The sequence below is a fragment of the Abrus precatorius genome, unplaced genomic scaffold, assembly GCF_003935025.1.
Source record: "Abrus precatorius isolate BTA unplaced genomic scaffold, Abrus_2018 Scaffold4, whole genome shotgun sequence".
Taxonomy (NCBI): Eukaryota; Viridiplantae; Streptophyta; class Magnoliopsida; order Fabales; family Fabaceae; genus Abrus; species Abrus precatorius.
In genome coordinates, this window is record NW_020874384.1 from 11,086,607 (window position 1) to 11,101,412 (window position 14,806).

General features: G+C 34.4%; 1 protein-coding gene across 1 annotated transcript; it reads right to left on the reverse strand.

Annotated features, from left to right (window-relative positions):
* Window positions 1-617: 617 nt before the first annotated feature.
* Window positions 618-2,906, reverse strand: LOC113866112 (geraniol 8-hydroxylase-like). Its single transcript, XM_027501001.1, has 2 exons — window positions 1,992-2,906; window positions 618-1,238 (listed from the first exon to the last, which is right to left on the reverse strand). The coding sequence occupies exons 1-2, from the start codon at window positions 2,904-2,906 to the stop codon at window positions 618-620; spliced, it is 1,536 nt and encodes a 511-aa protein (XP_027356802.1).
* Window positions 2,907-14,806: the final 11,900 nt, after the last annotated feature.

Sequence of the window (14,806 nt, forward strand, 5' to 3'; positions counted from 1 at the left end):
ACTAAATTTACTTTATTGATTATAAATTTTTTTATAGTAATAATTAGATTAAAAATTAAAATAAAATAATTTTGATAAATTTGTAGAAATATAAAAATAACTAGAATTTATAAAATTAATTTTATTTAGTTTTTAATTTATTTTGATAATTACTTTTTTAAAAAACATTATTTAAATAATTAAACGAAATATTATAGCTTGTGAAGATAATAATACTTCATTTTCAAAACATGACCTCAAAATGCTTACAGATTACAGTAACAAAACACACGACGTGAAGGAATAGGATTCTCTCCTGTTTTAGCACTGGACAGTCTTCTATTCAAGTAAAATTTTACAATTTTCATGTTCAGTTACGGGAGAGGATTCGAGTCCTGAGAAAGATTACAACATAATAAAATAGGAGAAGACTCATTTCCCGTTACAAAAACATGTATGCTAAATTAAAAACTCAAAATATTCAGATACACAGCTTATTTAATATTTTTAAAATGATAATTTATATAAGAAATTTAACTATAAAATTTTTTAAAATAATTTGAAAAGTAGTTATAAGTCGCTATCATAAGCCTTTCAAAGCAAACACGTTATATATATATATATATATATTATGCATGCTAATTGCTAGGGTTGCTTAGTTTGATTGGAACAATTCGAACTGGTTGAGATTTTTCCAAGGTAATTCCATATTCATCTTCCTTGTCCAAGTCATCAAGCTTTATGCCATCTTGAAGTTTCCAATTAAAGCAATTGACCAATGATCCCAACATCAAAGGCAACATTCTAATAGCCAATGGCAAGCCAGGGCAAATTCTTCTTCCAGATCCAAATGGTATGAGCTCAAAGTGGTGCCCTTTAATGTCAGTTTCAGAGTCCAAAAATCTCTCTGGAAGAAACACATATGGGTTTTCCCATTTAGTTGGATCCCTACCAATAGCCCATGCATTGACCAAAACTTGTGCATCTTTTGGGATGATGTAGCCACCAATTTCTACATCTATCTCAGCCTTTCTAGGAAGCAACAATGGAACTGGTGGATGCAAACGGAAGGTCTCTTTTATGACTGCTTGTAAGTAAGGAAGCCTAGCAACATCTGTTTCTTCCACAGGTTTTCCTTTCCCAATTACTTGCTCAAGCTCCTTCTCCACTTTTGACATTATCTTTGAATTCTGAATTAACTCTGCCATTGCCCATTCTAGTGTATATGTTGTTGTGTCCGTTCCCGCCACAAATATGTTCTATTGCACCAAAATAATCAAATGGGAAATTAGAAAAATAGATTTTTTTCTATTGCATGCATGCCCATTTATCTTAAGCATATGTAAATGCATGCTAAATACAGGAATCAAACTTAAAGTGATTGAAAGAGATGGAGAGATATTTATACTTAATTGTATCAATCATAATTATTCAACTCAAACTAGTATTGTCTTATTTGATTGGGAAAGGTACAGGCTATTAGTTTGGATAAGTTTCTAAACTAGATATACACCAGTTGAACCGATATGACCTAATGCGAACTGACCTTTAAACTGGGTAGGTTGAATCGGTTTGATAAAATATTCAATATAAAAAGCTTAACTAGGTGAACATTCAACTAAGGTAATAACAACCAAACTGTAATATATATACGAGATGGATATTACTTGTTTTAGGATAAGTGTTGAATAAATTATTTTTCTAATAATTTTTTACACATTAAACTTTATCAATCAAACAATTAAATTAAGAGCTAACATTAAATTAATGTATTCATATGTATAGTAAATATTAGATACTCAATCAATAATTTTTAGTGTTAAATTTTTTTTTATTAAATTATTCTGTGTGTAAAACAGTTGAAATAATACAAATACAGTAAAAGATAATGTAAAAAAATAATTTTACATAAAAAATAACCGATATCTAGTGTAGAAATTTATTTTGGGTGTTAAAATAACAATTTTTTATAATAAAGAGAGAGGGGGGGGAAGAAGAAGAAGAAAGAATACCAGAAGCAAGTGTTCAATCTCGTCTTTATCCATCTCTATCTTGCCATTATCGAGAGAGATATTAAGCAAAGCATCAAGAACATCGTCATTCCCAACGGCACCCTCTCTTTCCCTGGTTATAACCCTCTCCCCAACGAACCTCCGAAAGATACTCAAAACCTTCTTAACCTCAACAACGGAACGCCTCCGAATCCCTTGAAGGTCAAAGACCCTCAGAGAAGGGAAAAAATCAGACAAGTTGGGTGCCCCAACCTCCTTCAAAATACTCACAACGATCTCCTTATACTCCCCAGCCTCTTCCGCGGACCCTACAAAATCTACAGAGAAAAAAGTGTTTGACAACAAGTTAATTGTAGTCTTAAAAGCCGCTCTTCCGATGTCCACCGCTTCGCCAACTTCACTGCACTTTCCGATGTCGATTAGGAGGTCCTGCAGCTTCTTCCGCCTCAGCGGCTGGCTCGCTTCCAGCGTTTTGTTAGCGAACAGTTGGTTGTTGCAGATTTTTCTGAGGTCGCGCCACCGCGGCGACACGCGCATAAACGACAGGCTGTACTGGTCGTGGTTGAGGACTGTTAAGGCGTCAGGGACAGTTCTGTTAGAGAGAACGTGATCGTGCGTTTGGAGCACTTCTCTTGCCACGTCAGCGGAGGATACTACTACGGTGGTTACTCGGCCCAATTTAAGGGTCATTATTGGGCCGTGTATGTTGGAGAGTTGGGCGAGGGAGTGGTGGGGGTTGTTTCCTAGCTCTAGCAGGTTGCCTATTATTGGAAGAGGAGTTGGTCCTGGTGGAAGCTTTGAGTTTGAGTTTGCTTTGCGCTTGTTCTTATGCTTTTTTCCAAGCATGGTTTTAAGAAGCATAATTGTGACTAGTGTGAGCACAAGAAGCAAGAGTGTGGAACTTGATGAGTCCATTTCTGATGATGAGAATTTGGGTGCGTTAATCAGGGGAACTAAGAGTGTATTTATAGTGAGTGTTGGATGCGGTGACTGGCAGTGACAAAAGTGTCAAATGTGTAGTGCCTTGCGAGTCATGCACGTATACAAACGTAGGTCACGCTGGCAATTTGACGGGGGTCGATGATTGGTATGAATATTATTATAATGTAATGGAAATTTCCATGTTGCAGCTTACACAAGATTTTTCTTTTTTCCTCTGTCTGTTTATGAGAGTGTGTTGACTTCGGTAATGCTTCATTTATAAGTAATGGAATGGAGACCATATATATAGTATAACCTAGTTATCTTCCAATTATTAATTAGGTGACTATGTTAAAGATCGACAGTATGTAAAACAAAAAAAGAACAAACTAAAGGTGTATTTAATTAATAATTAAATAATTAAATAAACTTAAATTTATACTTATTTAATAAGCTCTTAATGTATAAAGCCTCATGGCAGTGTAATAATCATAAAACTAATTTAAATAAACTAAAATAATTTTTTTGGTAAATAAAATATATTTAATAAGTTATATAAGAAAGATTATTAAATAAGCTTAAAAAAAACTAAGGGAGTCATAATTTTATTTTAATAAATTATAAATGAGTCAAATTTTATTTGATGCAAAAAAAAAAATAAAAAAATTTATAAGTTGTTTTAAGCACCGCCTAAATAGATTAATTTCATTAATGATTGAAAAATTGTTACTTGATTATATCATTTTATTAAATGGTTAGACTTAATTAGATGATAAGTTTTAAATAAAATTATAATAATTTCAATAAAGAAAAATCTTTTTATTAATGGTTCATTGGTTCTTATATTAGAATTTGCTTTGGATCTATTAAAACATTGCGCAACCTAATTATTTAAGTACGCAATATATATTTTTTGAAATATATTAAAAAAAGTGTCATTTAATTTTAACAAAATTTAACACAAATAACCAATGTAATATATAATTACAATTTAACTGTTGCATAAAAATATATATTTTATATAAAGTTATTGAAGATATAAAAATGAGTATAACTCACATAATTATAATATAATTTTTCTTCATATTGAATGTATTTTTTTTTTATCAATTCAACCATTAAATTGTAATTATATATTGTATTAATCATCTATGTTAGATTTTATTAAAATTAAAAGATTATAAGAGTATAATATAAGTTTCTATTTCTATGTAAGTGTTTTTTAAAGCAAAACAAGTTCATTATATGAAAAATCAAATATTGAGAATGTGGTTTTCTCTCAATTCATGTGAGTTACATAAATTTGTATATTATTAATAATTATATCTAGAATGTAGTTTTTAGCAATTCAATTATTTATAAATGAACAATATTAAAGGTTATTTAATATTCACATGACTTCACGTGACTTAAATTAGAGTATGTTATTAATAAATTTTTATTTTATTATAGATTTATACTATAATTTTGATTATAAAACTTTTGATAAATTTATTTTAATGAATTGTATAATTTTTTTATTAGAATATAATAAAAATAATTTATAAAAACTAAATTAAAACTATTTGATATAATATTATTTTGTACAGCAACCGATGTATAGAGATATATATTATGGGTACCCACGATGTTCATGCCCCGAGTAGCCGCCGTTTATGAATATAGGAATAGAAAAGTAATAATTTTTTATCTAAAGATATTTATTACATGAAAAATATAATAAATGTTATATTTTTATTAGAACTAAAAATTGGTTAAAATAAAATTATAGATAGTTAATTATTTATTTACAGACAAAAGCTTCCAACATAACTGCTACAATAACATGCACTTGCATCAAACACTCTTAAAATAATACATGTCGTTAGAACTCTATTAACAAAAAATTTTAGAAAAAAATTATTTTTATATGCTTAAGAATTAGGGGTGATAAAAGTATTACATATTATAAAATATTTAAAATTTATGAACATTTTTTTATAGAATAAATATTTTTTAATTTTAGTCATACATATATAGACATGAAATAGACAACTCCTAAGAAAAATAATTTTTATATTATGTATGAAATATATAATTTGAAAGTAAAAAATCAAGGTAGTGAAGTGTTCATAAAATATAATATAAAATGATTAAAAAAGTGGAATATAACAGAATTAAAGTTAGAAAAAAAATTATAATTAAAAGTATGTTTGATTTATTTTTTAAAAATAATTTTTAAAAATAAATTATAGTACAAATTTATATTATAATTTATTTTTAAAAACTAAAATTATTTTTAACAAAAAAATAAAACATGACCAACGTGAGTTACGTGACTGAACTTTCAAACCCATTGCGCAAACTTCGCAATGAGAATTTGGATACAATTTTATTAGATTTCCGACAATGACTCCTTTCGTTCTTCAACGCTTATTCATGCGTGCCGGTATTAGTTTAGAGTGTAATTTTTATATTTAAAAACTTATATTAGTTAATTAAATTAAAATTATTTAATAAAATTAGTTGTACAATACTTAAATGTGTTAAATCACTTAAAAAATGTTAATAGTATTATTGGGTGAATAAAATTTAAAATGAGGTTCTAATTTTTAATAATCTTTTAAATTATAAGTTAAGAGTGTCTTTAGTAATACAAATATATAAGTTGTTTAAGATTTTATAACTTATTCTTTTAGTCAATAAATTAATAAATATATTTGATAAATAAAAAAACTTAAAACTTTTAATAGAAAGTTTATAACTTTTCAAAGATAATTTATAAAAATTTATTTTAAATAACATTAAATTTATTGAAAGCTAGCTTTATATATATATATATTAATTCTTTTTTTTTTTTCATTTAACACACTTTAGTTAGTTATACAAGTAGTTTTATTAAATAATTTTATCTTTTAGAAGTTAACTGTTGATATATATGTTTTATATTCACTTTTAATTCTTTAAATAATTTACGCTCAGTCGCTCATAATTTTAACTCTAATTCAGCCTCTCGTTCAATGTCACGTCCTTTCTAATCATTCAATACATTTAAACTAATTGTGAAAATAATTTTATTAAATAATTTTAATTCAATTAATTACTTATAAATTATAATTTTTAAACTACAACTTAGTCATAAACTTCTTGCTAATTTATCAAGTACAAACTCTCAATTTTCAAATAATTTTACCAAATACCTCAATCATTAATAATTGTGTTAAAAGTAATTGTTAAAATATTAAAATAAAAACTAATTGATAAAATATAATATTTAACATTTGATTTTTTATTTTTTTAATATTTTAGAAAAATTAACCTTTTATTATTATTATATAAATTTTTTGTGTTATCATTTCCATTAATTACATAATTTAAAAATATCATGTGTTATATATATATATATATATATATATATATATATATATAATTTTAGTTAGTTAATAAATAACTAATAATAATAATAATAATATTTTTATAAAAATGATGTTAATAGTAAGGATGGTGCCAAGTGATAGTCAAGGATGTCCAATGGTAGTTATAGAGAAAGATGGGTCACAACAAAAGTGAAGAGTGATAGAATATGACAATTGTTCCTGTAAATGATACACTCAGTCACTATAACTTCTGTCTTCTCGTATTATTGTGACGTCTTTGTAGAATATTCTAGATTCTTCTTATTCGTAAGGAGGAAGGTATCTGCAATAGCACTTAGACAGTCAAGTAAATATTCGGTATAAAACAATAAATGCTATTAAATATTCTGAAGTCAACTCTTTTACTTCTCCTTCTTACTTTCTTTTTATAAGCATAATATTGGGTTAATGAGCTTGATGAGTCAACCCTGTATTAGCCTTCTAATTACTTAGACAATTAACCTTTTCTTTATCGATTATTTATCTTAATTAACTTGTTAATTTAGTTTGATGTGGCTGAAGGGTGCCGGGACTCCTTGTTCAAAGTAAGGTTGAAAAGGTGTTAGTACCCTTTCATATTTTGATGTACCCTTTTGTGTTATCATTTCCATTAATTACATAATTTAAAAATATCATGTGTTATATATATATATAATTTTAGTTAGTTAATAAATAACTGATAATAATAATAATAATAATAATATTTTTATAAAAATGATGTTAATAGTAAGAATGGTGCCAAGTGATAGTAAAGGATGTCCAGTAGTAGTTATAGAGAAAGATGGTCACAACAAAAGTGAAGAGTGATAGAATATGATAGTTGTTCCTGTAAAGGAACACTCAGTCACTGTAACTTCTGTCTTCTCGTATTATTGTGACGTCTTTGTAGAATATTTTAGATTCTTCTTATTCGTAAGGAGGAAGGTGCTTGCAATAGCACTCAGACAGTCAAGTAAATATTCTGTATAAAACAATAAATGCTATTAAATATTCTGAAGTCAACTCTTTTACCTCTCTTTCTTACTTTCTTTTTATAAGCATAATATTGGGTTAATGAGTTTGATGAGTCAACCCTGTATTAGCCTTCTAATTACTTAGACAATTAACCTTTTCTTTATCGATTATTTATCTTAATTAACTCGTTAATTTATTTTGATGTGGCTGAAGGGTGCTAGGATTCCTTGTTCAAAGTAAGGTTGAAAAGGTGTTAGTACCCTTTCATCTGAAAGTGAGGCCGAAGAAGTGTTGGTACCCCTTGTTAGAGGCGAGGCCGAAGGGGTGTTAGTACCCTTCATCCAAAAGTAATGTCGAGGGGGTGTTAGTACCTTTCGTTTCATGGTGGGGCCGAAGGGGTATTCGGTTTCCTGAAATTTTTTTTATATAGAAATAACTGAATAGTGTCTTATCCAGTAAGTACACTTGCTCCCCAAGCCGGAGGAGGTATGACGTATAAGGGCTTGAATCAGCGTGTCAAAAAAATTAGGGTTTCACTGAATTAGGGTTTCCTCGTGGCTTGTGCTTTGAAACGAAGGGTTGCATTTTTACAACCGTTGATCTAAAGGAGATCTGGTTGGGGAGAGTGGTGACCTTTCATCTACTGAAGCCCTGTGTATTATAAAAGAAGGGGTGGGGTAAGGTGCCATATCTGAGTTTTGCTCTACACCAAGGGAATACATATTTGTTGTAACGTAAGCATTCAGCGATCTCAATTCAAGGTATGTGCTGCTTAGATTTTGTCTTTTTAACTTTCATTTTTGGATATGGAAAATCCAATTGAGTGGGAGGATTCTTTGTCCTTGTCGGACAATTCGGGATCGAGTAGTGAATCGGTTGGAGAAGTGAGAGGGGAAAATGTAGATGAGGCTCTTGCTAGGGTTACCACCGATGGGGTCGAGAATATTTCAATGGGAGTTGTTGAAGAAGTTGGTGCTGGGCCAAGTGGTACCGTGAGGGACTCAAGAGATCAGGCGCAAGTGCCCATTACCAAAGGGTAGATTCTAAATTGGACAAATCACTTCCAAATGCAAGCCCTGTGATAGAAAGACTCAAGTTCCCGCTGTGTACTATTTCCGGCTATGAGTGGGTGGATGGAGAGATGGGTACTTATTACTCGCGCTTTAAACAGAGGGGCCATCTGCAAAATTTTGTAGATTTATATAGGGTAGCATTGTGGAACGATTTGGATCCCTATCCAATAAATGTCAAGGTTTGTTGAGGAGATGAGTCGGCAAACCTTGGGCTTGTATTTTTAGGTGAGGATGCCGGTATGTCTGACACATTCTTTGTATATGAGTGTTTGTTTTGGGAATTGGGGGTAGTACTTCCATTTGATGAATTTCAGATGGGAGTGCTGCGGGTGTTAAATGTTGCACCAACCCAGTTAAATGTTGCACCAACCCAGTTACATCCGAATGTGTGGGCTACTTTGCAAGCATTCCAGATTCTCTGTAGATATCATTATATAGAGTTGAGTGTAGGTCTTTTGCTTCATTTCTTTTGTACCTGTCCTTCAGATAAAGCAAGATGAGTTTATTTAATAAGGCAGGTCAAGTTGCCACTACTCAAGCCATACATATCTTCGTTTAAGGGTTTTAAAACGGGTACTTTAAAGTAGCGGTGGACCTCGTGGTCGGCTAAAAATATTTTTATGATAATGAAGATAGAATCCTTTTCCCTTTCCATTGAACCTGGGTCCCTCATCGGTATGACATGTATCTAGAGGAGACGTTGACCTCAAAGAAGTTGTCGGCATTAGAATTTTTAAAATCTCTCCCTCAAGAACTCTCCGCTCGAGCACTCATCCTTTTGCCGAAATCACCTAAGCCCCGTTTGGACTTAGAGGGTATGCTTTATTCCTTTCGCTTTAGGTTTGATGGTCATGTTATATTGATTTGACTTCTTGTCTTTGTTGCAGGTATAGTGGAACAAAGAGGCGCTGGTCTGTCCTACCGATAAACATTGAGGAACCGAGCACCTGAGGGGACCTCGGCCGAACAACACGGACACCCTCAGTTGGATCAGGTGCCTGATTTGTTTTTGCCCAAAGGACACTTAAAAAAGAGGAAGGATAAGGGCAAATGGAAGGAGGCTGAAAGAGAACGAGAAAGAAAACATGCCTTAACCTAGTATCAGAAACTGGGAGGGCCTATTCTGGCCCGAGTAGCTCCTCGGCCCAAGCTGTCATCCCTCTAGCATGGATAACTTCTTTGCTAACAGGGTTCGAGCTACTAGACTTGTATCCCTTAACCTAGTATTAGAAACTGGAAGGGCCTTTTTGGACAATCAAGACAATAGGTCCAAGTGGGAGTGGTACTGTGAGTTCCAAACCCGAGCCATGGTGGTAACTTGTAACCTGGCTTTGGAGCCCTTGCTTGAACTTGAAAATGTTCAAAGTCAAGTTACCACTACCCGAAGGGCCCTAGCAGAAAGTGAAGAGATTTGGTCGAATTTGGCTAAAACTAATCAAGCGTTGGAGGTTGAGGTGACCCAGCTGAGGGAGTACCTCAAAATAATGGAAGACTGGACTCGAGCTGCTGAGGACTGGGTTTTGGCCGCTGAGGATGCTGAAAGAGTGAAGGATTTGGAGTTGGCCGAGGCCTTGTTGAGGGACTGGTAGAGCAAAAAGGAGGCAGATACTCACATGAAGTCATACGTGGTTGAGTGTGAAGTCAAGATCATTGCCAAACACGAAGCAGGATTTTAACATGTTGTTAGGCAGGCCATGGAGTTCTGGCATGTTCCTTCCACTTTGACATGATGAAGGACTTCTTTAATGGGAAGTTTCTAAGTTATGACGAGGTAGCCGACGACATTGAGGCCAATGCCCTTGCTTATTGCCAAGCTCAGACTGAGCCTACCGAAGGGGCCACAACCCAGAATGAAGAGGATGATGACTGGGTCGAAGAAGCCGCAATAAACCAGGATCGGGAGGGTCATTAGCTAAAAAAAAAAAAAATTATGCCGAGGGGGGTTAATATTTATTTTCTGAATTATGTATTCCTTGGTCTTAGCGCCCATTTTTGTAATGCCTTAGCCTTTTTGTTGTAATGGATAAGTTTTATTTTCATGTTTACTTGTGTATTATTCGGTTAATTGAAGTAACTTTTAAAATAACGTTTAAAATAAACAAGTTAAAGACAATTTGTAACCACAATATTTATGGTTAGTTAACACCTCAAACCTAGTAAGGTACACAATAATAATCATTCGTAATTGGATAATGACCAAGTAAGCTGTGTCAGTGAATATTCACATCAAATAGGTACTTGTAAATGCAAATTTTACCTGAACCAAGAGGAGTTGTTAGGAGATAGAATCATCAGTTTTTTGATCAAACGAAGTACTTGGGAATATAGATACCAATCGAGATAGGTTGTCGATAGGAAATACTTAAATCTTAGTTCAGTGAGATACCTGAGAGATATTAATTCAACCTTAATCGAGTGAAGACCCAAGAGAGAATATTTAATTCAACCTTAGTCCAGTGAGGTACTCGGGAGGGAGTATTTAATTTAACCTTAGCCGAGTGAGGACCTGTGAGGGAATATTTAATTCAGCCTTAATCTAGTGAGGTACTTAGGAGAGAATATTTAATTCAACTTTAGCTGAGTGAGATACTTTAATTCAACCTTAGCTGAGTGAGGTACTCGGGAGGGAATAATTGAGAATAAGAACATATCTTGAGCAAAGAAAGTTATCTTTATTGATGAAGTGTCTCGTTAAAAACCTTGTCGAGAAAATCTCTTTTCACGTTCTTTTAAGAGGACAAAACTCGAGCTAGGAAAAGAGTGCACTAAATTTACAAAGTACAATTGCTAGCTGAAATAATGCTTGAGGTGGGATGCATTCCAAGTTCTTGGTACAACCTTACCCTCGAGGGTCTCAAGTTTGTAAGAGTTGTTGTTAAGACTAGCTACTATCTGAAATGGTCCATCCTAGTTGGTGGCTAGTTTTCTCTCTCGTCGATCTCATCGTGCCTCTCCAGTGGCCCTCCATACTAAGTCTCTGGTCTGGAATTGTCTTGGTTTGAGTTTGGAATTGAACTTTCGTGCCATCGTTCTTTTGCTTGCTTCTATCATGATAATGGCTTGATCTCAAATTTTGTCTAGCATATCTAGGTTAGCACTTGTGGAGGTGGCATTTGCATTCTCTTCGAAGTGTTATTTTTGAAAAGAAGGTTCACAAATCTCAACCGAAATCATGACTTCGATTCATAAGTCAACAAAAAGGGTGTTTTTCTGGTGGAGGTTTGGGAAGTGCACCTGTATGCCTAGAGGATCTTCAGCAGCTTCTCGGCCCATTCTCCTTTGGCTGTGCCCAATCGTCTTTTAAGTTCATGCAGGATGACTTTATTAGCTCTTTTGGCTTGGCCATTGCTCTGAGGGTGCTTTATTGAAGTTATTCAGTGTTTTATATGAAGTTCCTCAAGAAACTCATTAAAGCTCGATTTGTAAACTGGAAACCATTGTCAATAACAAAGGCATATGGCATCCCGAAACATATGATGATGTTTTTCCAAGTAAATTTCTGGACATTATTGGCCATGATAGTCGTGAAGGGTTCTACTTCAATCCATTTGGTGAAATAATTGATCGTAACGATAAGCAACTTGCACTGTCTTTTGGCCATGGGAAATGAGCCCAACAAGTCCATTCTCCAATAGCAAAAGGCCAGGGAGAGTCGATGGGGTGAAGGGTCCCAGCGGATTAATGTATGAGTGGATCGTGTTGTTGACATGGAACACATTTCTTGACAAAAATTCGCAATCCTTGCTAGGGCGGCCAATAATACCCTGCTCTTAGCACTTTTGTTGCCATCGTCCTTCCTCCCGAGTGGGTTCCACAGATGCCCTCGTGGATTTCTCTCATAACATAATTAGCTTGTTCTTCATCGAAACACTTCAATAGCGGGGTTGAGATCCCTCTTTTATACAATTTTTGCCGATAAAGGTATATTTTGCTGCTCATATCCTGAGGTGTCTAGCTTGTTCCGGATCATTAGGGAGTTTATTGGCGATGAGATATTGTATGATGTCTATCATCCAATTCTAAGATGTATCTTCAACTTCTATACATTCATGATCTGAAATGCTAGGCTTGTTAATTTCTTGCTTGATCATGCTTTAGAGCTAGCTTGGTTTCGATGACTAGCCAGCTTTGCAAGTCTGTCGGCTTGTTCATTTAGACCTCGCAGAGTGTGGCAGACATGTGCCTCCTCGAATTCGAAATGCAGTCATTTAAATTCTTGATAACACTATTGTAACGCATCGAATTTCGGTAATATTATTATTGTATTTATATAAATCTAAATATATATTCATGTGTGTATTTTTTAGATATATGTTGTGAATATGTATGTGTGTATATATATATATATGTGTGTGTGTGTGTGTGTGTGTGTGTATGCATGACTAGTTGGGCTGAAATGGGCTAAGTGCCTAAGTACAGGTCAAGATACTGGGTTGTTCTCACTACAACGAAAGGATTCTCGCTGTAGCGAGAGGGCCCTAGGAGAAAGGACAGAAACTGTCACTTTCTCGCTGTAGCAAGAGACGTCTCGCTGTAACGAGAAAGCGACAGTTTGGGGTACATTTTTGGGTGCAGTCTCGTTGTAGCGAGAAGGTCTAAACTACGTTGTTCGGTCCCCAAGGATGACACCTGCTTCGTTGCTGAGAAGGTTTGATGATCCGTCGACATATAGGTTCCACATAACAGTGATAAATTCCTTTTGTGGGTGAAATTCGTTGACAAAGTCTACAAGGACTTGAACTTTGAGAGGTCCTCATGTCTCGAAGCGGATGTTGAATTGTGACAATTCAACTGCCCATGCTATCATTTGTTTTGCTAATTCCGATTTGCACAACACTTTCACAATTGGGCAATTAGTACATACCACTATTCGGTGGCACTGAAAGTAGTGTCTCAACTATCGTGCTGTGTGGACTAATGCTAAAGCTGCTTTTTCCATCACCTGATAACAAGTTTCGGGATCATGCAGTGTTCGACTAACGAAGTACACCAACATCTGTTCTGTCATCTGTTGCACCAGGACTGAACTGATAGCCTTGTTCGATACTGCTAAATAAACGATCATGTCCAAATCGGGCTTTGGTTTGCTTAGGATGGGCGGTGTTGCCAGCGTGGTCTTAAATTGTCTAAAAGCGGCTTCACACTCTTCGGTCCATATGAATTTCTACGCCTTCCCAAGGAGATTTACGAATGGCCGAGACTTCTCTGTCATTTTAGGAAGAAAGTGAGATAATGTAGCTATTCGGCCAGTTAGCCGTTGTACTTCTTTGACAATATTAGGATTGCGCATTTTGATAATTGCTTGACACTTATCTGAGTTCACTTGAATTCCCCTTTTAGAAAGCATAAAACCTAAAAACTTCCCTTCGGATACACCAAATGTGCATTTTTCTGAGTTAAATTACATTCTATGTCGTTGTGCTTCACGTGATCATCAAGAGAAGTGGATTTAACCACCATGTCATCTACATAAACTTCCATACACTTTCCCAGTTGTTTGACGAAGATCTGTTCTATTAACCTTTGGTAAGTTGCACCTGCATTCTTTAAGCCAAAAGGCATGACTTTATAATAAAAGTTTGTTGAGTTGGTGATGAAGGCTATCTTTTCTTCATCAGGGGAAGGGTATATTTGGATCTGGTTATACCACGAGTATGCATCTAGTAAACTGAGGATCTTGTGACCTGCTGCTCTGTCCACCAAAGCATCTATATTAGGTAGAGGGTAAGCATTCTTAGGACATACTTTGTTTAGGTCCGTGAAGTCGATGCACATCCTCCACTTTCCATTTGCTTTTTTCACCATTACAACATTGGCTAACCAGGTTGAATATCACACCACTCGAATAAAGCTAGCCTTCAAAAACTTATTAGTCTTCTCCTAAACTACGCAGGCTCGCTCACATCCGATTTTTCTCTTTTTCTGAGCAACTTGCTTTGCTCCCTTGTATATTGGCAAATAATGACATAAGAAATTGGGGACTATGCTGGGCATATCTGCTACCGTCCATGCGAACAACTCGGCATGATCAAGTAGTACTATTTGAATTGTTTGCTGCTTGCCCTGAGATCGCCCAGCCCCCAGGTATATTACCTGTTTGGGCATTCTTTCCAACTGAAAGGTTGTCATTACTTCATTAGGCTTAACCCAGAATCCTTCGTCTACTCTTAGATCAAGTTCTATGCCAGGAGGATTTCCTTGCATCCTAGGAGAGACTATGTTGACATTTCTACTAGGGTCGGGCAAAAGTCTCAGGCACAAGCTTGCAAAATAGCACTCTCTAGCGAGTTTCTGATCTACATGGATAGTGATGATCCTCCCTCTGTCCGAGGAGCACTTCATGGTAAGATGGGGACTAGATACTACGACTTTTAATTTGTTGAGGGAAGGACATCCCAACAATATGTTGTATAAGGTATTTGCATGAACTACCAAATATGTCACCTTGATGCGCCTTCCCTCCTGTTCAGAA